At 47.1% G+C, this 27,214-nt stretch overlaps 2 protein-coding genes across 9 annotated transcripts in view; both read right to left on the bottom strand.

Annotated features, from left to right (window-relative positions):
- Positions 1-27,214, bottom strand: part of CENPU (centromere protein U) — a 627,562-nt gene that overhangs the window by 67,689 nt on the left and 532,659 nt on the right. The window lies entirely within an intron of this gene.
- The window catches only part of ACSL1 (acyl-CoA synthetase long chain family member 1), a 72,210-nt gene that overhangs the window by 18,393 nt on the left and 26,603 nt on the right, over positions 1-27,214 (bottom strand). For 5 of the 8 annotated variants that reach the window (XM_082715721.1, XM_082715723.1, XM_082715719.1 and 2 more), the window contains 6 exons: positions 24,127-24,353; positions 10,993-11,107; positions 6,633-6,697; positions 3,943-4,044; positions 1,235-1,334; positions 613-791 (listed from right to left, as the gene is read on the bottom strand). In XM_082715721.1, the coding sequence (XP_082571847.1) occupies positions 613-791; positions 1,235-1,334; positions 3,943-4,044; positions 6,633-6,697; positions 10,993-11,107; positions 24,127-24,321 (756 nt within the window). In that variant the 5' untranslated portion in view covers positions 24,322-24,353. Of the gene's footprint in view, positions 1-612; positions 792-1,234; positions 1,335-3,942; positions 4,045-6,632; positions 6,698-10,992; positions 11,108-24,126; positions 24,354-26,260; positions 26,489-26,889; positions 27,059-27,214 lie in introns of those variants that run through there. The other 3 variants (XM_082715720.1, XM_082715725.1, XM_082715726.1) reach the window with 2 other exon arrangements.

Genomic DNA, 27,214 nt, shown 5'->3' with positions numbered 1-27,214 from the left:
AAGGAGAACCATAAGTAAAATAAAACCCTATTGATAACAATTCCAGGGAAATATTTATAACATTTTCGGAAGGAGAACAACTTACTACTGCATGTAGCCTCCTCCTGCGATATGTCCCTGACAAGATCCTCCTCTTACCAGCTCCTTGGGATTAAACTATAATTCAAATCCTACTGGAGAATCAGCTTTTTACACAATGTGATGTCAAACAACTGATTTAAATATGGGCCCTGCTCATTTTCCTAGCATGGTTACCTTGAAAGTTTTGATTAACGTGAATCTTAAGAAATTCAATATAAAAATAAACCAAATCCGACATCTATGCTGGGAATTCACCAGGATGCTACAAAAGCAACTTGGGAAAAAAAATAATGAGGTCAGTAGTCTAGAATAAATGTGTGGGCACTGCAACTTGTTTTACAAGAGCACCTTCTGTATGATGGATTCACAGTGGGGCACGTACGTAGAATTCTTCTTTCCAGTTAAGGAGACAGGAATTTCCACTCTGGGTCTTTTATGGTTGTTGAGATGACCAAGCAGAGCTAGGATTTCCACATTTGAACCAAAATGGCCCCAGGGACACCTGTCAGAGGAATGGGCAGGATGACTCACCTCCAACGCCTTCATACTGATGATTTCCACGCCACATCTTTTGCCTCGTTCCAACAGATCGATGCCATAGGAGTCCATGAGGACGATGGTTTTAATGCCTGGCGTTAACTTATTTTCTACACCGTCTAATAAGAGGTTGGCCTTCTCTGGCTTGTCAACAAAAACCAGAGAGAGTTCAGCTAGGAAGGAAGAGATATGTGAAGAATGAGCTCTGAGGTATTAAAAACCTGACTGTATCATATCTGACACCAGGTTATTTTAAGGACTACAGTGTTTGAAGAGAAAGAATTGTGTGCATTTAAACAAAATCCTGGGGACGCCTGGGTGGCTCAGTCGGTGAAGCATCTACCTTCGGCTCAGGTCATGACCCAGGGGTCCTGGGATCGAGCCTGATGGTGGCTCCCCGCTCAGAGAGGAGTCGGCTTCTCCCTCTCCCTCTGGCCTTCCCCCCGTTCTTGTGTTTTCTCTCTCTCTCTTCCCCTCTTTCTCTCAAATGAATAAACAAAATCTTTAAAAAGACGAACAAACATAAAGTCCCTATCAAATCAAATATAACCCAACATAAATCCACCAAAGCGAGCTGATAACCAGGCCAATGTCCACCCAAAAACCACAGACCTACCTTTGTTGACTATGTAGGTGATTGCTTCCGTTCCAAGGGTGTCATAGAGAGGAACGACCACCATAGAGTAAGCAAAGCATCCTTGTTCAATCATCACCCACTAGAGGACCAGTAAAGGTTGGGGAGAGAAAAACGAGATGTCACCATGGAACTAATTCAAGGAGAACACCACTCTAGAGAGATTCAAAGTGGAAACACTAAACGTGGCAAAATTCACATTTGTGTGTCTGCTACTATGTGCCAGGCACCCGGAGGGACTCAACGTGCGAACAAAACACCTGCTCCCTTCTAAGAAGGAAAGAGCAATTTGCTGGGAGAACTGATGCACATACACGAAAAGATAATTAACAATACAAGAGAGTGACCGACTCGGACACGAGGGAGCCCATGGTAGGCCACCTTCGTGGGGACGATAACTGAGCTCAACCCTTTGCCAGGGCAGCACAGTTTGGATGGAGAGAAAAGCCAGGAGACTCCAGGAGTGGGGACCGCATGACCGAGAGCAGGGAGGTAGGCAAGCACCCTGGCTGGCATGGGTGGCCCAGCAGGTAAGGCTGCGGTGCGACTAGGGAGGGGCCCAGTTCCATTCCCCCAGGGAACACAGCCACGGAGGCTTCTCAGCACAGCAGAGGCCCTGGGGTCTGCAGATCAGCCAGGCAGCTGTATGCAGTAGCATCTGGGAACTGAGGAAGGAGGGACACATGCTTGTGTAACAGGAAAAATGTTCTGGCAACATCTCCCCGGAGAAGTGATACAGGAAAGACATGATAAGGTAACTGGTCACCTTGCCTCTAAACTCCTCAGTCATGTGGCAACTACTCGGCCTTCTGGGCTAACACAGTGAGGTCAGCCTTTCACTTAAAATCCTTGGCCGCCCCATCACCTCCAGCCGGATCCTCGCATCCCCGGCAGCCCGCCGACACATGGCACCGATACAGACAGAGCTGCTGTGCTTAAGGAGCACGGTGCACTTACATTTACTTGGCCCCGAACTACTTTTCCCCCTTTTCTTTCCCAGCACCAGTTCCAAGCGACAGATGTGGAGGTCAGGTCCGAGCTTCTCAGCAGGGTCGTGTGGTACGTGGTACAGGAGTCTTTCCTGCCCCTCCAAGCTCTACCATAAGAAAATGTCTCCTTCCCCAACACAGACATGCTGCTTGATGCAAACATGTGGTTGTTCCTGACATTTCCTTGGCTCCCCCACCCTCAGATACTTCAACACTCCACTGGGAGGCCACCTCCAGGAAGTCCTCCTTGACTGAGCTCCCATAATCCTTTTTCTCTGTGTCCACCCTTACCACACTTCAGAGAAAGCAGGAGCTTATGGGCTGGTCTTCCAAGTCACTGTTGTGCTTTGGTGCCTCGCAGTGCCTGGCATATAGTAGGTGCTCAGTAAACATTTATTAAACTAGCTGATACATACAGGAAGGGGCTTACTCTGTGAAGTAAGGAATACCTGTCCTCGTGATCGACTCATTATAAAATTCCACTCATGCAAAAATCTGGGTTGTGTTCCCTTGAATGAGTTTTTCTTGAAATGAAAGAAACTAAATTTCATGAGCCTGGTCACCGTCCAGCTGTGGAAAACGCTGTTTTCCCTTACCAATACATAAAACTGTAGGAAACCATCCTCATTTATACAACAGTCGGTAGCACAGGGATGGAGTCCACAAGTCTTTTGGACACAGGAACCAATCCAACTTCTTCAAGCTTAGTGCCTGAATTTTTCCCAGCCAAGTTATGCCATTAATCTGTTCACAAAGGCCATAAGCAACAGCTCCAAAAGGGCTTCTCATTTAAACTGATCTTTAATGCAAGGGTCTGAAGAAGCACCAGACAGTGCCCTTGACAGCCAGTCAGACAGACAGACCACACACCCACACGAAGGCTGACTCATGGTTAAGGCATGCCCATGGTGTTTTTCCCCCGCTGCTTATGGTATTTTCAACTTTGTAATCTGATCAGAGGGCAAGCTCCTACCTTTCAGAGAGCAAAGAGGAGAGTCTGCAACTGACAAAGATGTGTCATGCTATTTTTCTAATCACAGACATAAGCCTTAAGGTAAGAAGATTCTTTGTGAGCTACTTGTTCTAGCAACTTCTCTGTTAAGTTTTTGTTTGGAACCTGGTTTTAAAAAAACAAAAACCAATAATCCAAAAAGTGATTTTCTTTTCCTCTGCACTTAAGGTCAAGGACACTCTGGCTCGGGTTTTTGTATGAGGCACTTAAAAAAAAATTTTTATTTATTTAAATTCAATTAACATAAAATGTTTGTTAATATAACATATAATAATTGCTAATAATGTTAATGTTTCAGAGGTAGAGGTCAGTGATGCATCAGTCTTCTACAACATCCACTGCTCAGAGCAGTGGATATTGTATCCTTAATGTCCATCAGCTGTTACTTCATCCCCTCACTATTCTCCCCTCCAGCAACCCTCAGTGTGTTTCCTATGGTTCAGAGTCTCTTATGGTTTGTCTCTCTCTCTGATTTCATCCCCTATGATCCTTTGTCTTGTTTCTTGAATTCCACATATGAGTGAGATCATAAGATAACTGTGTCACTTTCTAAGTAATAACACAGAGACATATTCTCGGTAGAGATCAGAACACAAAATCAGGTCCTGAGCAAAAGCAGGTATGAATTCCCAACGGCTCTTCCATTCCAAAACTCTCAACACCACTCAGAATTGTCTCATGGTCAATACCTCGGGTCTGTTCTGAGCGAAGATGCCAATGAATTGATCCGAGGAAGGCTTGAAGCCCTTCTGGAGGAGCGCTGAGCCCACACACTCGGCTATCTCGGCAACCTAGAACGGGAAGGACAGACATCAGGACGGGTCAGGCCCAGCGCAAGGAACAGAGCTCACCGGGTGACGGCCGCGCCCGACACCTTGGCCAGGGAGCAGGAGCACACGATGAGGAGACCCTTAGCGCTACGTTTATAAAACGCAAGGCATGATTCGCCAGATCTCACTCTTAAGGGAAATGATCAGACGGCCTCCTCCTGGAAAGCAGACGAATCGGATCCCAACAGCTACAGGCCACAGATCGCTGGATGTTAGGCCTTCTGAGACATTTCTATTTCACACTTTACTTTCCTAAAATTATAAAACTATAATTTCATAAAATTATAAATAATACAAGGACACAGAACTATTATTATTATTATTATTATTATTATTGTGACCATCTGGAGTTATAAAGAGCAGCAAAGCAGCCCAAACTTGTCACTTGCTATAAAAACAGAAATAACAAGGTTGGGGGACACCCTCCTTCAAAAAACTTGTAAAAAGTTTACATAAAATAAAGAGATAAGAAAATAAATACTCTTATTGCAAGTAAAAATAGGTAGATTCATAAAAATTAGGTAGGACTATAAACTTGCCCCCATCCTCTCCCTATTCCTATTCCAAAGTAACTAAAAAAAATTTGTTTTAATCTGCAAATTTGGATTATTTTCCTGATTCTCAGTTGGTGGCTTCTCAAGAGCACTTGGGAATCACACCCACGGCCCTGGGATAAAGCCACACCTATTCTGGCCCAGAACTGTTTGTCCTGGCACATGGCGCCACCGCACTCTGCCTATGGGGACGAGAGCTGACACAGGTGAGGTGACAGCAAGAATGATATGAATATGCTTATTGTTTTCGTCCCACGGCCTGTTTCACAACCTCTGCTCGCATGTCAGGGACGGGAGCCCGTGAAACGCCGCCGTGGCTGGCAGAGAGTATCAGGATAAACCGCAGGCATTTCTAGCTCTAGATAGAGGCTCCGGACATTTGTTCGGGAAACCTCAAAGGGACTCCTAGCCCCACAAAGGTCAGAGTCACTAGGCTAATGAAAAGGCTTGAAGGTACAAGTCCAGAGTTGGCTTCTCTGGGTCTAGTTTTAGGTCTTCACCAGCCTCTGGCTGAAATGTACCAAACACAGATGAATGTCTTCAGGAACTGCAGCGATTTTTAATCTGCCTCGAGAAAATCCAATCGGCCAAGGACTTGCCTTCTCTGCCTTCTGGCTGGCATACAATGGAAGGAATCAGACAGCACTGGGGGGGATCTGTGAGGCCTGAAGCCCACCATGCAACACTGTGTGTCCAAAGCAATCGACTGTTTACACACCACGTGTGAAAATGAGGAGGCTCGGCAACTGCCTTATCTGGGCTCTGGTAAAGCAAAAGGAAAGAGGCAAACTCTCTCTGGCCCCCAGGGCCACACAGCACATTGCTCCTCCCACAAGGAAGGTACGCCACGCCATTCTGCTGCTCTGCTCTCCGTCAAGAGCTTCGCAAGCAAAGCCTTTTGCATTTCATTCATCCTCAGAAGAGGGAAGGGGAAGAAAACACGGTGTGTGTCTCCGTGTGGGGAGGGCTGGTGAGCACAAGTCCCAGGCCGGCTTCGGGGTGCTTCGTGACCATCCCCAGTCGCATACACTCCAGCGTGTGTCAGCTGTCAGGGCGCCCTTCCCACGGAACGTGGAAGGAGGAAGCTCATTTGTAGTCCTGAATGCCACAGGATGACCTGTCCCTACAGCAGGGAGCCATTTCCTGGACAGCCGTGCTGGAAACACGAGGCAGCAGACTGGACAATTCCCAGGGGCTCCTGTACACTCTTGGGGTCCTACTGCCATGGGGGAGAGAAACAGGTGCTTCGAGATGTCCTGTTATCATGATAAAAATATAAAGCAAAGTCTTCCTGCTCTGCTTTCTGCCGTCAGCAACTATTTAAACAGCAGCAGCTGTGAATCAGCGGGGCCTGCAGAGGGACAAGAATAAATCCACCCCGATCCCAGCTTCCTTTGTGCTGATACAGTAATGCAGGTGTCGCCTCTGAACATCTGTACCACTCACTACAGCTGCCCCGTCACACCAGTCCCCAGTGGGTCAGGTTACCTAGACCAGAAGATGTGGATCTCACTTCCGGTCCCATTTTTGCCGCTGACCAACTGTGACCTTGGGCGAGTCCCATCCTTTCCTAGGGGCTGTTTTCTCATCTTTAAAATGAGAGAGTTGCTCAATATATTGGGGCTTCTAAAAGTCTCTAGCACCCCGTAAGGCAGAGGAGAGCTTCTATCCCCTCACGGGCTTTGGGAGAGAGTCACCTGCTTCAAGCACATTTCTAGAATATTATCTCGGAATTATATTCTGCTCTACGGTGTGCCCACTTAAGTTCTACAAGAAAGTGCTTTTGAACCACCAATGAAGTGACTTAACCATTTTTCCCCAAATCTTTGTGTAAAATTTCTCCCTTCAGAGGCTGCACATTAACCCCAGAGCTCTGGGCTAGCCCAGCGCACAGATCCTGGAGTAAGCTTTCAGTCCTCCCAGTCAGTAACTCCAAGAACGGACAGATTTCAGCCCCACAGTGTACGTGAGGACCCACAGAGCCAGAAAACTCACCTGTTTGTATGAAAGCCATTCGTAGGGCTGGTCTGGCTTCCGAGAGCCTAAGCAAGGGCCATTATCTAAAAAAAAAAAAAAAAAAGAATGAAAAACAAAAAATGGGTTTAATGTGCATAAATATTCTAATTGGTACCCGACTTCATTCTATAAAGTATCCGCAGACTTTGGTCCCCAGATTGGAAATAAGAAGGAGTTCAGATTAGAAATGTGTTCTCCCAGGGTTCTGGTGTGATTTTTTGTTTGTTTGTTTCTATTTTATTCCTTAAATGGGGCAGGAGAAGAGGAAAAGTAAGAGGATACGAGACAGGGGTGCCGGATGGCTCAGTCAGTCAAGCGTCTGCCTTTGGCTCAAGGGTCCTGGAATCCAGCCCTGCTCACCAGGGAGCCTGCTTCTTCCTCTGCCCCTGCCACTCCCCATGCCTGTGTTTCACCTCTCACTCACTCTCTCTCAAATAAATAAAAAATATATATATATTTTAAAAAAGATATGAGGCAAATACAATTTTTAAGGACAATCAATTTGTGAATTCTTCATACCCTATTGGTTTAGAAAGGAGTCAACAGCTGCATGGTAAAAAAAAAAAAAAATCCTAGTGTAGGTTTCAGAAGAATCCCTCAAAATTTCTAAAGTATAAAGCATTCTAACTCAAAATGTAAAAAGGAAAATGTGACTAAAAAATGTCCAAATTCTGATGACTTGGAATGTACTTACATGGGTGAAGCCTTACTGGCAGAGAAACAAAATAAGGAAAAGATACAAAATAAAGAGAAAATAAGGTGGGGTATTTGCGAAAGCAAAAAATAAAGAAATATCAGGATGTGTCCTGATTCTAACTTGGGTACTGAATAGGCAGAGAGCAAGAAAACCCGTATTACATATTGCTGCTAAGGGCTAGTATAGTAAAAAGTACCACTGAGATCATTTATATTTGGAATCACGGGAGTTTCCTTCTGCAGATCGACCCCAAGCTCACTTTACGCTCAAGTTTGTAACTGTTGAAGACAAAGCAATGTCCAGCTAAAGGAAAAAGAAAGAAAGAGAAGAGAAAAAGCTGCCATGTTTAGATGATGAGAGCTGACCACAGAGCTAACGAGAAACACAGGCTCTGTGTTAAGCTGGGCCTCATAGCTCCTGCCACAGGGCGTGTTTTTGTCATCTCCCCTCTGGAACAGGGGACCTGCATTTCTGTTTTGAGACTACAGCGTATACAGCTGCCCCATTCTGCGTCTGAGTGTCTGCTGAGGTGTCCCGATTTGGTCTGGGGACCTGGAGGACAGCAGGAAGGCTGAGCCTGGCCCCATAGGCAGTGCATGAGGTAGGGCCCATGAGGCAGAGTCACGCCCTGGAGAAAAGGAGGGGGATGGGTGATGGGTCAATCCCGAGGACAGGGAGGACCCAGGCTGGACCGAGTCACTGCTTCACATTGACTTCTGGCTGTCTCTACTGCAGCCTTGAGGCAAACAGAAAAGAGCACTAGGGGCCTCCTTCTCAGACTCTCTGTCATTCACAGGGACTGTGATAAAGGCCAGGCCGGACATCACAAGTTCCACCAGACACACGCCATATGAAATAATGCTAGGTTATTCTCCCAGAACAGGGATTGGTGGTGTATGTAAGCTGCTGCCAAATCAAGCCTGCCACCTGTTTTTGTGAAGCCAGTCTTACCGGAGCACAGCCTCACTCGCTCATTTACATATTATCTAAGACCTTCAGCCGAGCAGGCCTGATAGAGACTTTGTGGTCCCAAGAGTCTACATATTTACTATCTGGCCCTTTCCAGAAAAGGTTTACAGAACCCAGCTCCAGGACAGTTGGAACTTAAAAAAATACCATACCCGAGCCCTACTAACAACAACAAAAAAATTTTAATTCTTTAAAAAAAAAAAACAACTTAAACTCAATTAATTAACATGTAATGTATGATTTGTTTCAGGGGTAGAGGTCTGTGATTTGTCAGTCTTTTTTTTTTTTTTTTTAAGACTTTATTTATTTTTTTTTTTATTTTAAAAGATTTTATTTATTTCTTTGACAGACAGAGATCACAAGTAGGCAGGCAGAGAATGAGGAGGAAGCAGGCTCCCTGCAGAGCAGAGAGCCCAATTCAGGGCTCGATCCCAGGACCCTGGGATCATGACGGGAGCCCAAGGCAGAGGCTTTAACCCACTGAGCCACCCAGGCACCCCTCATCAGTCTTATATAATGCCCAGTGCTCATTATAACACATACCCTCCCGAGTGTCCATCACCCAGCCCAATTCTTTATATAATTGGACAGGGATGGGTTCCGGGCAATATTGCTGTGGAGCAGAGACAAGAATCCACAGGTTCGCAGGCAGAGCCCTCCTCCTACACGTGGCTCCCTGTGTACAGTCTGAAAAGACAAGCTTTTAACAACTCCATGCCGGCTTCTCCTTTCATTCAAGAAACTCCCAAGTACCTTATCTAGATGCTGGTGTTTGCTCTCCTGTAAAGGCTTCGTCATATGGTAGTCTAGGCAAATTAAAGCTTAGAATAAGGATGCCTGGGTGGCTCGCATGGTTAAGCGTCTGCCTTCGGCTCAGGCAGGGTCCTGGGATCAAGCCCCATGTCAGGTTCTCTGCTTAGCAGGAAGTCTGCTTCTCCCTTTCCCTCTGCCTGCTGCTCCCCCTCCCTCAAATAAATAAATAAAATCTTTAAAAAAAAAAAAAAAACTTAAAAAAAAAAAAAAAGGCTTAGAATAAAAAAAAGCTTCCCTGGTGGGGGTTAGAAGGCAAAAGTGACTTACAAAGCACCTTCCTTCAATCAGTATAGATTAAGAAGCGTGAACTTTGTTTTCTTCAACTTCTCTGTAACAGTCACATAAGATTTTCATTTTCTAAGTAGAGAAAGTGACCAAAAAATTCTTGAAAAGTTACTGTCTTGAGGTCAGAGGAGAGTCAGAAGGGTAACGTAAGTCATCGCACTAGCAGGATGAATTCATTCTCTGCTCATACTGAGAAAAACGTAAAAACATTTCTACACATGGCTTTGTGGTAGTGGTAAAGATTCTATACACATATGTACAAATCTATACATATACGAATATTTAGTATACAAATATTTTGAAGTGGCTGTATGGAATGACCCACCCTGACCCTGACACTATATTTGAACAAGTTCAAAATATAGAAGTAAGTTGGCTTTCCCTTTAGAGTGGGGCTTAATGAATCTTCTATAGGAACACTGGGTCAAAAACGCATTAGAGCCATCCAGTGTTACCAGTAGCCAGTAAAAAACAGGACACTTCTGAGCGCGTATTATCTGCAATACATTGTGGGGCCAGAGTCGGCAACAGCACACAGTCCCTCACTGTCAGCCGACTCCAGTCTAGCTAATTGTGGCAAAAATAAAAGCTAGCCATCAAAAGATTTAAACAACAAACCATGAATCCCGGAGACCATTTCTACAGAGTAACCTGGAACAAACCAAAACTAAGAGGTGAAAACACAAAGAGGGATGCGGGCAGCTGAGGAGACATTAATGGAGCACCTACTGTTTGCCAGGCCGTGTGCCAATGTCGAGAGAAGAGACAGCTGCCCTGCTCAAGGAGCCCTGGTGAGTGGGACAGAACAGCAGGCGAGTGTCTCCGCTCCCTGGAGGGGCGATTACAGAAATAGGCACAATTTGCAAGGGGGGAAACACCTCACCTAGAGGCAGGAGATGAAAAGGAAAGACTAGGGCAGTGGCACAAAAAAGGGAGAAATGCAACAGGCCCTGTAGAGGGCCAGTACACAGAGACAAGCGCACGAAGGCGTGGGGTTATGAGAAAGGGGAGAGGGGTGCTGGTTTTGCAAGAGGTTCGGTGTAAACTTGAGGAGACTCTATCCGGGGCCTGACAGGGAGAGAGGCCGGAAAGGCAGGCAGGAGCCGTGGAGCGCGGGCTGGGTTTCTCCGGCGACCGTTAGTGTGGGAGCGTGTCCCGTGAGCCACATTTGCAAAGGCTCTCCTAGAACACTACTTCCTTGGGATGTCAGTGTTTATTTCTCAAAATACGGGTCTCGTGGTCCAGTAAGTTTGAAAATGTTGGATCGGGCCCCATTAAACCCTTTGACCTCAGGAAATGTCAGTGCCCGATAATGAGCTAATCTCTGTGAGACTCTGCATAAAATCTAGGACACGCCGAAAACCTATTTGACCATGAGACCCTCTCTGCCCCAGGAGCAGCCAGAGGGGCTCGTGCGCTTTGGGGTTCACTCTCGAGATGGTATGGGAGGCGGCAGGGGACTTGAACAGGGGGAAGGGGACAGAGATGACAGCAAATACGACGTCCTCGAGAGAGACCGCTTGTTCTCAGTGAAAATCACTGACCATTAGTCACACAAGTGCAGCAAAGGCTTACTTGAAATCTGGATGCCTCTCTGGAAGCCTTCGTACAAAGTTCTGACATCTTCGTAGAAATACACCAAGGGCTCATCGCTATCCAGCAGCGGGGATCTCCGAGCGCCATCGCTACCCTGTGCAAAGAGACACAGACGCAGGAGCACATTAGGGGAAAAACATTAAAAATAAAAAGCCTAACGTGCGCGCCCACCAGGCCCTCCACAGGACCCCTGTGGGGTCGCTGCTCAGTATTTGTGGAATGAATGGAAGTGCAGGATTGCTAAGAGAACTCATTTGCCTGGGGTCAAGTGTAGCAGGCTTCAAAGAATCAAGGCTAAGACCAAACGGCCGTCAGAGGGCCCCATCTCTGAGCAGGGGTCTGGCCGGATAAGGGGAAGAGAACAGAAGAACTAGAAATGTGCCGCCACCACCACACAAGCCTCCACTATCCACGGCACGGGGGACGGAGCCTGCATCAGCTCTCATGGAAATGACAGGCTGTTTGCTTTTACTTCCATCCTGTGTATTCCTTTCGAGATGATTTCCACTGTTTGATCCCCATGTCCACAGCAGCATAATCTGGGAGGACCTTCTGATTTTCCAGGGAAATCAGATGACGACACAGGAACTTCTGGTACTACAGGAAAGGACCACTCACAAGTGGGAGAGACTATTTCTAGTGTGAGGTTTGAAGAAAGCAGAGAGAAAAGCCTTCACGAGAAAGGAGCAAAGGGCTGGGTCTCAGACAGCACAGTTGCTGATGGAGACACCAGAAGCATTACAGGGTAAGAACCAACATGGAGAGCCTTCGTAGGTCATGACCGCCAGACAGACTTTGGTGGATCCTTTTTCTTCTTCTTCTTCTGTTTTTTTTTTTTTTATGTGTGTGTTTTTTAAAAGATTTTATTTATTCATTTAACAGAGAGAGCGAGCGAGCGAGCGAGCGAGGGAACACAAGCAGGGAGAAAAGGCTTCCCACCAAGCAGGAAGCCCCATGTGGGGCTCTATCCCAGGACCCCAGGATCATGACCCAAGCTGAAGGCAGACACTGAACAGACTGAGCCACCCAGGCACCCCTGTTTTTTGTTTCTTTGTTTATTTGTTTTTTTTTTTTTTAGGATTTCGGTAGGATTCTTCATATCTCCTGTAAGCTCTCCCCCCAACCAATTTATCATATATGGACTTCAAAAAAAAAAAAGAAGAACAGTACAGAAATATATTAAGAAAAAAAAATGACTAGCTCCTATTATCAGTTCGATGAGTTCTTTCCAGACTTTTTTCTTTGCTTTACGTAAGTTTATATAAACTCTTTCATTATCTACTAGATACTAGTATGTGTTTGACACTTGACCTAATGCAGCAAATCGTTTTCTGGGATAAATATCACCCGATGATATATTTGACTCATCAGCATGCTCTATCTTGGCAGATGCCTGCTAACACCTGTGGCCATGATTCCAAACATAATTATTAATTATAACACACTACTTAATAAGGCAGACAAGTTATTCTCTGTTTGTACTATGGTAGGAAAATCTCTGCTCCGTAGAATCATGCGTCATGACGACTTAATCTCTGAGTCTGTTTGCTTGTCTGCAAAACGGGGATCCCATGTGTCCGTGTCCAGGGTTACTCTCAGCTAAACAAAACTGGTCCTATAAAAGAGGAGTATGTAGAATATGATTCAGACACCCTGTAACAAGCCTTAACTACGAATGCCAGTCCTGCTTAGCCTGTATCTTTTCTCCAACAAATACTCTGATTAAAATTCAGAAGTAATTTTGTGGCTTTACAGTACGCACTAGAAGCCTTTTCAAGCCGGGAAGGCACCCACCACAAAGATCCAGGGCATCACGGCTACGGCAGGAGAAAAAGGAGCAAGGGACGGAGTGACAGCAAACAGGAAGAACAGAGGTGTGCCTGCTGGAGAGGAGCAAACAGCCACGTATAACCGCCTCCTGGCCACTGGCCCGGCCTGGCCCACTGTGCCTATCAAGCATGGCCAGGAGGCACAGACAGCTTGGTGACCCAGGTCCTCATGACCTCAGCTTAGGACAGGGCCTCCTATGCCTCCTATCCTGCCATGGTATCACTCGGGGGTCTCTCTGCAAAAGCAATCCTGCCCTCCCCCAGCATTCCACTGAAAACTCTCACAGCTATCAGTGGGGCAGAGGGGCATCAGGGGAATAAGACACAGAGCTTTCTCCGAAGGACCGCCGCGTCTTATCCTTACCAGGCCCTTCTAAGGAAAGCAAGTTAGCTCACCCTTCCCTAGATCTACTGAATCAGAAACTCTGATCCAGTAGAGTGTGATCCAGCAGCTGTAGCAAGCCCTCCGGGGGATTCTGGTGCACGCTGGTAAGAACCACTCATTGGATGCATTAAGGTACGCAGGGGAGTAGTGAAAATCAGAATGATGCGTCAAAAAGAGAGCTACAAGAAGTGAGGCAGCAGCACGAAGAATGAGATGGAGGGCAAGGGACCAGAGAAAAATGCACTCATGTGGGCCTGGGTGAGGGCAGTGCCAAGTGGGAACAGGGTGAAGGGTGCCACCAGAAGTCGGAAGAGTTAATAAACGGGATCTGCCCAGTCACCGGGTCTAAAGGAGGTGGTCTAAAAATAGCAGTTCCATTTAATCAAAAATAGAAGACTGGGCATGGGGGCCGGGTTTGAGAAGAGAGTCCGTTTAGCTTTGGATATAGGGAGACCATATCCCTTTCAAGATAGTAAATCAACCTCCCAATCCCTATTTTGAGAATCACTGGTCTGGAGGATAATTTGATGACAAACTTTTGGTTAAATACTTCTTTGGTTAATTTTTTCGTGGTACATAATCCTCAAAACTTTGAGAAACATGGAAGTAACAGAGCCAAATCCAAGTTAAAGAAGTTAATTGAAGACAAGATGTTTATTATTCTTCTTCTAATTAGCAATCAGAATACTTAGCAAAGGTTTGAAGACGAAGCAATAAATGAGCTCCAGGCCCCAAAGGCACACCATTTAAGGCATAGGTGAAACTAGGTAAAAAGTCACACTGTCACTTACTCGTAATATACTCTGTAATTTCAAAATTTCTGAATGAAAGGGGAGGGGGGCACTAAGCAAGATCTGTGCTTTGCAATGTGCTGCTCTATGAAATGATCACACATTCCCCTGAGGAATCACCATTTTAAAACAAAAATGCTATTTATAAACACTGGGTGTTGGCAACCTTAATTATACCTACAAAGGGGAAAGGACTGCACTCGGGGTGTTGGGAATCAGGGGTGAAACTGAGCTCACATGTCTATATGTGCTACAAACTCAAGCCATTTCAAAAGGAGGGCATTCTATTACTGGGTCACGCAAGGACATGTTGCTATTTCTAGGAACATTTACTTAAATAAAGAAACAAAAATACTTCTGGACTTCTGATATAACCTACAGATGGAGGGTAGAGGCTGGGGTTTCAATTATTTCCAAGAAACAGAGAGAGCAGGGGTTCCGAGGTGGCTCGGTTGATTGGGCATATGCCTTGGGCTCAGAAGTGACCCCAAGGGTCCTGGGATTGAGCCCCGTGTCGGGCTCCCTGCTCAATGGGGGCCGGCTTCCCCCTCTCCCTCTCCCCAGCTTGTGTTCTCTTTCTCTCTCGAATAAATAAATAATTAATAAATAAATGAAAAGAAGGAAGGAAGAAACAGGGAGAGATAAGCAGACAACCCCAACTAAACGTACAGGAAATCGGTCAGTAAGATTGAGTATCAAGGAGAATTATGCTATACACTTCTTTAATGTGGTTTCAGAGTCTTATAATTTAAAAAAAAAATAGAGAAGGTCATGAGTCAAATACACTACGGTCACATCAGTGGTCCTGAGTCCATTCGGCAACATCTCTATAAGCTAAGGTTCCTCTTGAGGTCAGTCTCCCCATGTGGGCTGAATTAGGAAATGAAAGTTCAAGTTCCACTTGGGGCCAGTAAGGGCAGGACCTCAGTGGATGTCTGCGTATCCGTGGTTCCCAAGACCGGAACCTTTGCCTATACGGGCCCTTGCTCCCACTTTCTGAAAGTTCACTTTATGAAACTTGACTTTTATGAAAGACTCGCATGAGTACTACCTGTTTCACCAACTGGACAAAATCCGAAGAGGAGTTTCACGTTTATGCAAAAAGGAGTTTTGTGTTTACATAGATCTTTTTGTAAAAGGGAAGTGGCATAACTGGAACTTCTGGAAAGTGGGGGGCACTCTTGCTTTATGCCCTTTAAAGGGCATACAAACGCTTACAAACGCTTTCAGAGGGGCGCTCTACTTATGGATACCAGGGGAAACCTGTATTTGATGAAAAGGACTCAAGATGACGAGAGTCATTTTGTGCACGCTCATATTTAAATGCAAAAATGGAATTACAGGGGCACCTGGGTGGCTCAGTGGGTTAAAGCCTCTGCCTTTGGCTCCGGTCATGATCCCAGGGTCCTGGGATGGAGCCCCGCGATGATGGGTTCTCTGCTCAGCGGGGAGCCTGCTTCCCTTCCTCTCTCTCTGCCTACTTGTGATCTCTATCTGCCAAATAAATAAATAAAATCTTTTTTAAAAAAATGGAATTACATTGTTGTGGGTTTCTGGGGGATAGAAAGATCCAGACTTTGTAAACTGGTCTCGTTCATCTCTGTCTAGAAAATGGTTATCTGCAGGCCATGACAGTCAAGTTCCCTCTGTGTTACTCCTGTTTACTCCTGCTGGGGGCGGGAGCAGAAAGAGGAAGGGAGACAAGCGGGGGGAAGGTGAACTCCGTAACTTGTAAGGAAACTGTGGAGGACGTGGCTGAATTTTAATGTTAAATCCATCTCCAGGGGAAAAACAGCAGAATCACAGCCCTAGGGGCATGGGGTTTTTATGGGTTGTTGGATTTTTGTTTATTCATTTATTTATTATTTTCTATTGCCAATATCCTCCATGTGAAACTTTCTTCCCAGCACTTACATTTTTACATGCCTCTTACCCTGCCCAGAGCATCACTGTCTTGCTCCACAGGCACAAAAACCACTCTTAAATCCAGTGACCTCTTAGACTCCCTGGCCACCAATTCTCAATCCCACCAACACCAGATTTTTGCTGTATGAAACAGGGCCTTTAAAGGCCAGCCGGTCAGTAACCTTCCCACCTCAATTCCCGAACGCTAACAGGACACGTAAAACACACCTAAACTCCCCGTGATATGCTGAGCTGTCTACATCCCAGCATAGCGGGGAACCGTCAGGCTCACTGTTTATGCTTACCCTTGAACAAACTGACTTCCCCAGATCCTTTACATCCAGGGAGGAAAGAAAGGACAGAACCATCACGTCACCATCAGTGCTGGGTTCTGTCATCTGAGTGCAGGAACAATGGAGCTAAGTGACTATTTCCTGAGCACCCGCTACATGCCAGCTGCTCTGCAGGTGAGAAAGCAGCCCCAGGGCAAGGCTTTGGCAGGAAATGTCCTGGACGCAGCTCCATCGACATCTGGCATGGTAAGAAGATTCTGTGGGTCCCGAGCAGGTTCAAACTCACCCCCACACCACTTATCTCTATCTTCAAGGAGCCAGACCCAGATCACCGGTGGCCGACTCAGTTTTTTGGATCTTTAACACTTTCCCCTCATCCCAGAAGGGCTTCCATTTCACACCCCCCACCCGGTTTCCTACTTCCTGAGCCCCCACTTTCCCAAGCGAAGGATGTGCTTCCGGGTCGCGGCGGGGGGGGAGATCTGGCACAGCACTTGGAAACGATAGTTCTGTGCCCTAAGGCACATTTCAATGTCATCAGGAGGGGACATCAGCCAACCACAGAAGGGAAAATAGCACCCTCCCACCTCCGTGAGAGGGAAGAAAGTCTGGAGCCACCAAACCCCAAACCCACAAACACACATTGTTCCAGCAGGACAAAACTGCCTGTAGCATCTCTACGTGCCCGCCTTTAGACATGCCAACCATTCCGCTCCGCTGTGGGCGAGTCGACAGGGAACCAATGTCTACTTCTCATCCATGGCCGGCCTTCTAGACATGAAGTGTGAGAAGGAGGGAGTTTTGTCGAGGGGCTCGGAAAGTTTTCAGTTGTCATTTTTCATTTGACACGAATTGCCCTGGCTATTTTTAAACTCAAATAAATATTCCAGCACACACTTCTGTCATTTATGAATACACACGTTCCCTGCTCAAGGAAGCCTGTGAGAGGCGGCATCCCTTGCACAAAATCAAAGCTCGTGGTCAGCCCTGTTTGACCATACTCCTATTTAGTGAACAGTCGTAAGCGTTTACTGCCTGGTTAAATGGAACCGAGAAATAGATTTTTCTAAAACAATCATCTTTCTATCTTTGCATTCCTAAAGGCAGCTACTTAATAACCTCCAGGGCCTGGTCTTGGCATGGAGTCAGAAGCTCTGCCTTCAGTTCTCTGTCATGCCTGCCCTTGTCCATACGCCCACTCGCCCGCCCACCGCGGCCCCATGACCAGCGCCTCCTCATTCAAATGACTGGTCACCTTCAATTAGCGGATGAGCCCAAAAACCTAGAGAAGCCCGGTGAAATGTCCTACGATGTGAGTGTAGCCAAGAAAAAAGTAACTAGCAAGGTTTTTCATACTTTTTTATTAAGAAGGTGGGGAGTCTTAGAAGACGTGCTAAAGTTACGGCAAGGTATGAAAATGCTGATGTTTGCATACCCCCAGGATGCTAGGTCTAAACAAACACACCCCTTCCATCCACTCCCACTGCCCCAACTGCTAGGACCGCTTGCTAAAAATGCCCTCCGATGCCAAATGCTTTAGAAAAACGTGTTTGAAAACACTCTGAGCACCAGAGCAGCCAAGTTGCTAGGGAAAAGATTAAAAAGCCAAATCTTTAAAAAAAGAAAAGCAAATCTTTGCATCCGTCTTTAACCACACGCACAACGATTTTGCAGTCGGACCAGGGAAGCACGGGCGGGGGGGGATGCTGACCGGACACCTGCAATTACAAACGGCAAGTGAATGGAGGCTGGCGCCCCCCCCCACAGGAATTCCCACAAGCACTACTGACCAGTATGACACCAGCGCATCAAGCCAGGAGATCCTCTGGGAGCCACCCGGACTTCCAGTCGACCGTTCCAAGTCTCCTCCAGGATGAGAATTCTGTTTTTATTGAGGTTTCTAGTTACACGTGACTACAGAAAGAGCTAGACTGATGCTGCTATCTCTCCCTTCCTCTTCTTGCTCCCCTGCCACCTGCCACCGGGTTCGAATTCGTGAGTCTGACGCCCCCTGTTTCGAGTGCTCGGCCAAGGCCACCAGGCGGGCGGCCATGGGTGCACCGTGTGAATGCATCCGCCCTTCCCACGGCTCTTCCTGCTCTGGCCCGGCAGCGACCCCGCGGACCCTTCCTGCCGCTCTGCCTCACGGCTGTGTTTGCCCCACTCGGAACCAGCCCCAGCCATTCACGTCCTGCGCGTTGCCATTCTTTGCCTTTTGATTTTTTTCCAGCTTTACTGAGGTGTCCTCGATAAAGGCCCCTAGAGTGTACCGAGGTCCCGTGAGGCCCCTAGAGTGTACCGAGAGAGAGAGGCCTGCACTGTGAAGATTCTCGCAATGGAGTCATTAACATCTCGTCACCTCACAGACGTGCATTTTGTTTACTTTTTTGCTGAAAACACTGGAGTCCTTCGCTTAGCGACTCTCAGTTGTCCCAGGCAGGGTTCTCCGCCACGTCGCCATGTTCTAGGCGAGCGCCTCAGACCTCGCTCATCGGGCAGCTGGAAGTCTGGGCCCTTTTCTCCCTATAGTCCCACCTCCCGCCCCGGGGAACCACCGTTCTCCTCACGGCTTCTCTGAGTCAACTTCTTTGGGTCATTTTCACTCTCTGGATTGCCAATGTCATTACCTCAGAGACAGGCAGTGTGTCTGTGCAGGTCCCATGTGAGTCTTCATCAAAACTTAAGCCCACGCTATCTGCTGAGCGTGGCCTCCAGGCCAGATGTGTTCCCTTTGGTGCGCTCCTTTCAGAGTTCTGATGAACCAGAGCTCTAGCTTGAGGGCACGAGAACCAGCTGCTCATATTACTCTTGGCTTAAGGACGCTCCTTGCCCTCTGCCAGGGAGAGAAGAGGTCCTTGGCTGTTCTGCCCTCCACCCTGTAAGCAATGCGAGGCCAACAACCTCTTCTTCCCAGGGACAGGGCGCACATTGCTCGGCCGATGTTCAAGTGCTTCTGAATGGATGCCCGTCAGATAACGTCTCTGTGACTCATGGCAGACTAAATCCAGAGTGTCCCCTCCTCCGTAGGAGACCTTCTAGAGCAAAGGACTAACACGCTATGGCAAGCTGCTCACCGTATATAGCCCACCATGTGGACGGGCCGATCTCAAGCTTTCCTGCCAAAACGGAGAGCCAGCCAGCATGCGCCCGAACGTCAGGAGATCATCTGGTGTGAAAGTCATCCAACTCAGACAAGAAGCCCGACACCCAAAGAACCGGTTCTGTATTGTGAAAGATACGGAGCCTCCCTGGAACCAAGGGGCCACGGCTAACAAGTTTAAACAGTGAATCTGTTACAGATTAACTGGTTTAGTTGCCAGAGATAAATCTGAAACGAAGTCCTGATATTTTTAAAATGAAGTCTCAAAAAGCCTGGACCTGTTGGTATAAAAAAGTTTTGGGGGGCTGTCTGGGGTGGCTCAGTTGGTTAAGCGTCTGCCTTCAGCTCGGGTCATGATCTCCGGGTCCTGGGATCCAGACCAGCATCAGCTCCTTGCTCAGCAGACAGTCTGCTTCTCCCTCCCCGACACCCCGTACCCTTCCCCTATTGTGCACACGCTCACATAAATAAATAAAATCTTAAAAAAAAAAAAAAAAGAAAAAAGTTTTTTGCATCCTACAATCTACTCCCTTCTTTAATATTTAAAAACAAAGCGTATCACTTGGGTTTTCATTTAAGTACACCCTAATCTAGCCGTAGTCACTCAAAATCTTCCCGTGTGAATCTGACAAGTAAGCTATCTCAAGGCCTGCAGGACATCTCTCATCTTCTTTCTCCTACCTCCTTCAGCAATTACAATGATTCCCTTTTATGCTTTGGGATGGTTTGTTGCCTCGATCCCTTAAACTCTGGTAGGTGGGCTTACGACCCAATCAGCACCAAGTTTTGCTCTGACCCCATCTACGTGCAACCTGGTGCAGGGGAGGAGGAGGAGGCGAGGCAGCTCACCCGAAATCCACCTTTGCTGCTGGCCCAGGCTCTGGCAGCTCCATGCTCTCGGCCTCACGCATCCCTCCCACCCCATTCTTGACGGTGTCTGATCCCGCCGCCAGCCTGTGCAGGACATTCCGACTTCATTCTTCTATTACCCGTTCCTTTTCTTCCTTTCATTCCATCACTACTCGCAAACTCATCCGCCTGCAATACCCGTTGTCAGAAGAGGCTGCTCCTGGGTCCAAAGGTCTAGCCACTGGCTCTTCACATTAATCTAGACAGGGATACCTGGGTGGCTCAATCGGTGAAGCATCTGCCTTTGGCTCAGGTCATGATCCCGGGGGGTACTGGGATCCAACCCCAAATCAGGCTCCCTGCTCTGTGAGGAGCCTGCTTCTCCCTCTCCCTCTGCCTGCCTCCTCCGGCCTACACTCTCTTTCCCTCTGTCAAATAAATAAATAAAATCTTTAAAAAATTAATCGAGACAGACCCCAACTTGCCTTATTATCCTTATTTTCCTCCTCTCCCGCCCCTGAAAAACCCTAGCTAGAATCCATAACTTCCAAGTACTGTCATGAACTGTAATGAAAGCAGCATAACAGAGCTCTTGATAGCACACTAACGGTAGGTGCAATTTTGCCTCTTTGGATTCAACTGTTTTCTTATCTATAAAACATGATGGTTACGAGGAGGCCTTTACAGAAGAAGAAAACTAACACTGACCGAACACGTAGCATGGAAAAGCGGACACTCTGCAAATAATCTAAGCAGCGCCAATCTAATCTAACCCACCAGGGAGGGCAGATACTGTCACTCCTGTTTTCTAGAAGGCTGAAGGTCGGGAAAGTCAGGGGAACTTGCCCAAAGCTGCCCGGTCTAAGCCAAGGAGCCAGGCCCAGCCTCTGCCACATCCGCAGCCTCCCTGGTCCTCTCCAGCGCCATCATGCTCTCCTCTGTCCCACCAAGGCCTGGGTCTAGGTCCCAAGGGGTCCCTAGTCACTGTGGTGAAGGTCATCTTCATCAGGGGACATGGAGATCTCAGCCGACAGGCAGAGGCAAGCGGAACCTGGAAATGTGCCCATCACCTGTGAACGTGATTAAAGGCCGCACAGACACAGAAAACCTCGCTTCCCTCCACAGCTCAGAGTCATGGAGCAGCAGCAGAAAAATTCTGTGGCAGATGGAAGTTCCTCCCCAACATGCAGGAAGAGGCAGTCCTTGGGGTCCCGCTGCTGCAGGCGGGTCCGCTGCCACCACGGATGCCGGGGCACAGTCCTCTAAACACAGCCCAGATCAAACCATGCTTGAAAGTTAAAAAAGGCTTGCTGGATTCTGTTCCAAACTCCAGCTTCTCTGTCCCATTCCGCAGCCCATGTCCTCACTGCCTTTCATACATGGGGCTAGGGCTCAATGCTAACATCCCCTTTATCACCGTGACTTTTTAAAAATTGTTTTTATTCACTTGAGAAAGTGAGAGAGAGGAGGAGAGAGAGAGAGAGAGAGAGAGAGAGCGCAAAAGTGGGAGGCAGGCAGAGGGAGAGGGAAAAGCAGGCTCCCCATTAAGCAGGAATCCTGACGTAGGACTCAATGCCAGGACCCTGGGATCATGATCTGAGCCAAAGGCAGACTCTTAACCAACGGAGCCACCCAGGCGCCCTTCCACCCTGACTTTTAAAAGGAAATGTCAGAAGCGGTAACTTATCAAGAACCTCTGTGCCGCTGCTTTAAGAAGGTGTAGCTTGGAGGGGCGCCTGGGTGGCTCAGTCATTAAGAGTCTGCCTTCGGCTCAGATCCCAGGGTCTTGGGATCGAGTCCCACATCAGGCTCCCTGCTCTGCGGGAACCCTGCTTCTCCTCCCACGCCCCCTGCTTGTGTTCCCTCTCTAGCTGTGTCTCTCTGTCAAATAAATAAATAAAATCTTTAAAAAAAAAAAAAAGAAGAAGGTGTAGCTTGGAATCATGCGGTGGGTGGTCATGAGATGCAGCAAAACCAAAAAGTGCAGATTCCTCTCGTTTTAATAACCGGGAAGGTTTATGGGAAGCGGGAGAGGGTAAAAATCTGGATGTGAAATGGAGGCAGGGGGTGGGGGGATCAGGATGTGGACTGGCAAATGGCGCTTGCTTGTTTTCAAAGTAGGAACCAAACAACAATATTTTATTCCGGCAATCAGTTCCTCTGACCGTGCCAGATAAGCAGGCTTTTCATGAATATGTAATGAAATGAATTAAGGGCTTCTTTCTGCCATAAGCAGTCCATACGGCCATGCTAGCTATATAAACACATCTATAACTACCAAGCTCTCTTGAATTCAATATTTTAAGGTCTTTTTTTAGAAATGCAAAGCAAAAGGACCTACAAGTTCTGAAAACCAGAGCTAAGTCCATTTCTATAAGCCAAGAGAAAAATCAGGAAGCCTCTCTACCAGGGAGTGGAATTATAGATTTTAATTTTCTTTCCGCTTCTCAGTAATTTTTAAAGTATTCCACAGAGGACACGCATGCTTATTTTCCCAAGTCTCAGAATGACTTTATGCGAAGCTGGAGCTTAAAGAGCATCTTGTAAGTGCTTCCACAATTTCTCATATAATACGAATTAGGCATTTACAGTTACTGCTAAATTATAAATATCTTAAACCTGCGCTTGCCAAATATTCTTTTCACAGCAATGGCAATGCTACTGTGAGATACCAGGTCCTCCTCCAGAAGAAAAGGAATCTCAAAAACCTCACACACATCTATTAGAAAAATTGAATTCTTCTCCTTCACGGTTTGTGATTAGCTGAGGTAAAATATTAAGCCATGTTTACCTTCTAAATAAGGCATAGAACCAACTTTTCTTGGCAATAATTCAGTCATTCTATTTTTACATTTTGGCATGTATTAGACTGACGTATCTACTATATATTTAAAAAGCTTCAAATTAATGAATCCAAGCAATTGTCTAAAGGAAAGCAAAGAACTAAAACTATAAATAACAAAACTATAAATAACAAAAAGGTACTCATCAGGCCAAGGTTCATTTGAAAGGGCATCTCTCCTGTTCACGGCCATCAGCCTGGGGAGCAGGGCAGGATGGAGAAAAAGAAATATTCTTTATATGTGCTAAGTTAGAAATACTGAAAACGGATTCTGCCCTGGGTAGGGGAAAGCGAGAGACTACAACGCAGAGAATAGGCCAAGAGTCCCAGCACCAGAGAGACCTGGCTGCTTCATCTTTTCAACCCCTCACATTTTATACTAAAGAGATTCAGAAGGGAAAAAAGGCAGAGCCGAAGCATTAAGAAAGAATCTTTCTAAAAAGGGTCCTTAACTTTCCCCATGCCATTGCAACCATTCAGCCCTAATGAGGGAAATACATTGCGTTTCACTTTCATGACGACAAGAACATGGCTGACAGTGTGCCCAAGTTCTACACAACTGTGGTACTCAACCTCTGATACCACCTGAATGCTCTTGGCCGTGTTATTCTGGCAAGTTCCTAGCATTGCCTTTTCCTAGGTGAAATCTCAGAGTCTCTTTCAAAAGCTTGGGAGGTGTTCTAAGTATCAGGTGTACCACAGAGGAAATCCTTCTTTCTGGAATGTTTGTTTGACAACTCTCTTCTCTGCTGGAACACAAGCCCCTTGGGAACAGGGACTCTATGCCTCTCCTTTCCTGCTCACAGAATCTTCTGGGCCGACTGTAGGTCCTAGCAACGGGTCAAAACTGAGTAGGACTCTTGCAGTGAGCCTCTGGGTGACTAGAGGGAGACACCCCACCAACACCACCCACTTTGTCCCTCTGCCCTGTATTTTGGCCCTTACCCCCATCTATGACCCCACCGGCCAACTTTGTGTGTTGAGCACATTTTGGCTTACAAAGTGCCCTTGCAAGCAAATATCAGCCAGTGACTGATGTTGACCAACATAGCACTCGACGGGGAACCTGGAGAAATGCAGAGAAATGCACACAGCAGGCAGGCCAGCCCCTCCACTTACCGGCACTTCCACAGACTGCATGGAGAGGTCGCATGGTGGCTTCAGGGCTTTGGGCCTCGTGGCGTACCAGAAGGTGGTGAGGGCGGCAAAAGCTCCAAAGCCCATGAGTGTGTTGGTCGGCAGCGTGCGAACGTACTGTCGGAAGTCAGCCAGCTCTGGCATTCGAAAATACCGGAACAACTCGTGGGCTTGCATCGTCCCGTGATGGTCGCTCCCTAAGCTGAATTCTGTCAAAAGACAAGAATGTCACATTCCTTCCAGGAAGGCAAGACCTGTGTCCAAAACTCCTAAAGGCCAACCATCCAACTTGATTCCTGACTGGTCAAGGCTCTGAACCCACAGTCTAATGGTCCAGCTCTTTCCTTGGCTGTCAAGTTTCAAGTCTCTAAAAACCCTTTAGAAATTCATTGTACGTTTGTACGTGTAGGGGCGCCTGGGTGGCTCAGTGGGTTAAAGCCTCTGCCTTCGGCTCGGGTCATGGTCTCAGGGTCCTGGGATGGAGCCTTGTGTCAGGCTCTCTGCTTAGCGGCGAGCCTGCTTCCTCCTGCCTGCCTCTCTACCTGCTTGTGGTCTCTGTCTGTCAAATAAATAAATCAAAAATCTTTAAAAAAAAATAAAAAATAAAAAGAAGAAGTTCATTATATGTGTATCAGTTTGTGTCAAGCTTCCATTCCCCATGTTAAAAGGTTTCGTTCAGGAAGAATTCTTGCCACAACATGCTCCAGTGGCGTAAGTCACCACCTCCTTCCCTGATACCGTCTCTGTTCCCTTCCACCTGATCAGATATACTCAGCTGTCATTAGCACGGCTAATGAGAAGAAAGGGGAAGAGGCACAAATAAGCCCACACCACCTAACGGCCATCCGCTCCTGCTTCTGCCCACGCATCTCAGAACGAGCTCCCGATGGATACAGCACGCCAACCTAAATTTCAACATGCCTCTTGCCTTCCCCATACTCTGTACCACAAAAGCAGCAACACATATGCCAGAGAACCAGAGTTCACTATTTGGATCGAATAATTTCTTTTATATATATATATAATATATATAAAATTTCTTCTATATATAATATAGTATTACATTATATTATAATGCTAAAAGGGTGCACATGAAGTTCAAACCAACCACCAAACATCTAGAGAGAGACTGTAGCGTAGTAGCTGAGAAGTAGTAACGAAGGGTATTTAAGACCCCAGATTCCAGAGCCAAATCCTGTCTTCCCAGCTTATTAGCTAGAGGACTGAGGACACATTACTTCACCTCTCTGAGTCTCGTAGCCCTAAGAATAAATGGAGGCTGAAAACAGTAGTGATCTCATGGGGTTTTTATAAGGACTAAATGCACGGGGCACCAGAAACGACTCAATACGTTCTAGGCACTATCATTATTTCACCTACCAAGACTCTGTGATTGGTCCTGTGTGTAGAACAGGAAGGGGCAGAGTTAATTAAAAACAAGGCTAGACCACAAAGAGTTCACCAACAAAATTAAGAGGCCAAAAACGCACATAAGAAAACTAGACAAAAAGCCTCACACTGGATGTTACAGACAACTCATACATATACCAGTATAAAAAGTGTGCAGTACAGATAATAAGTAAGAGTAACTCTAAGGAGAGAAAACTATTGATGAGGAAGTACTCTACAGCACGTGTGGCAGTAAAGCGGAGAACATCGTGGTAAATGCGGACGGCTTTTCTCGAACACCGCCTGCCGATTCAGAGAGTACGAACATTTTAGCTATCATTCAGGAGGTATCTGTGAGCCACTTACAGTGTGTTCTTTTAACGAGCTAGGTCACAAAGCTGAAGATAATTTTCTTTTTTCAAATACAGACATGTTTACGTTTCCAATCTATACTACTGTAATTATTATTATTTTTTTTAATGGAGTGGCAGGGGACCCACTGTTTTCACCGGCCACCAGTCCTGTAGTATATCTGGTCAGCTTGGGCAGACATGTGCTACAACAGCTCTGTGTAGGTGTACGTATACACACACACACACACACACACACACACACACAGAGGAAATTTCCAGGTTTTACATAACAATTGAGAAGGAACAGATAAGCAAGATCTCTTTAGGTCACAATGGTGGAGAGAGAGAGCTCTCGGACTTACAAAACCACTCACCATCTGTGCCACCCGGGGCTGACTGCTAGGTGACAAGCCACCACAGAGCAGAAGAGGTGGCGAGGGCTGGGGGTGGGAGGGGCCGGAGGAGCTCAGCCGCCGCTTACCCGACCTGCCAAGGTCTCTCAGGACATCAGTCACATGCTGACTCGCGCGCTGCTGCCCACTGGGCTAAAGGTAACTAGCAGACAAAATTCATACTTGACTTCCCAGGAGGAGAGAGGGTGGAGGATGGGCCAATGAGCAGCTGAGAGCAGAGTCACCCCACTGCTCCACCCATGGGCAGGGACGGGCATCAGTGTCACTGCCAGTGCCAGATCTGAAAACAGACACTGTTTTCTTTCTGCTCAGTTTCCCCATGAGAAGAGACAATGGACATATTTAAAAAACAAACAAACAAAAAAAACACAGCAAAATACACGATCAGATGTTGGGTGGTTATGTCGAACCAACATGAGACAGACCAAGAAAGAAACAGATTGTCTGTAGTACACTCCCGGCAGATTTACTCTAGATGAATGCACAGGAACTGAGTTACTCTGGTTGGTGCCCATCGTGGGGCATCCGGCGTATGCCAGGCCTGGTGCCCGCAGTGGGGAGAACCCGGTGCAGGTTCTCCATGGGCTCACCTGCTGGTGGGGAAGGTGCAAAATTAAGCCAGCAATGTCTGCACGGTGTGAGAAGCGCTCCCGTCGGTGGAGCCGGAGACGAGGCAACGTCTCTGTGAGGAAGAGACCGCGAGGATAAGCAGACAAATCAAGTCTGGCCCCTGTGGTCACGTTGCAAAAACAGCACTGCTACCCTACGGACGCGAAGCAACTGGACGTGTACAACGTGCAAACGTGCCTTTCTCTGCAATTGTTCTGCCTTCCAGCCGCCTTCACACCACGGCGCCCCAGATCTGAACAGGACTTTCCCACCCACCCCCGACACACCCCTCTGCCCTGGTCTCTT

This window comes from Mustela nivalis, assembly GCF_964662115.1.
Source record: "Mustela nivalis genome assembly, chromosome: 20".
In the NCBI taxonomy this organism is placed as follows: domain Eukaryota; kingdom Metazoa; phylum Chordata; class Mammalia; order Carnivora; family Mustelidae; genus Mustela; species Mustela nivalis.
The sequence above is the reverse complement of the archived record's forward strand: the minus strand, read 5'-3'. Positions and strand labels throughout refer to the sequence as shown.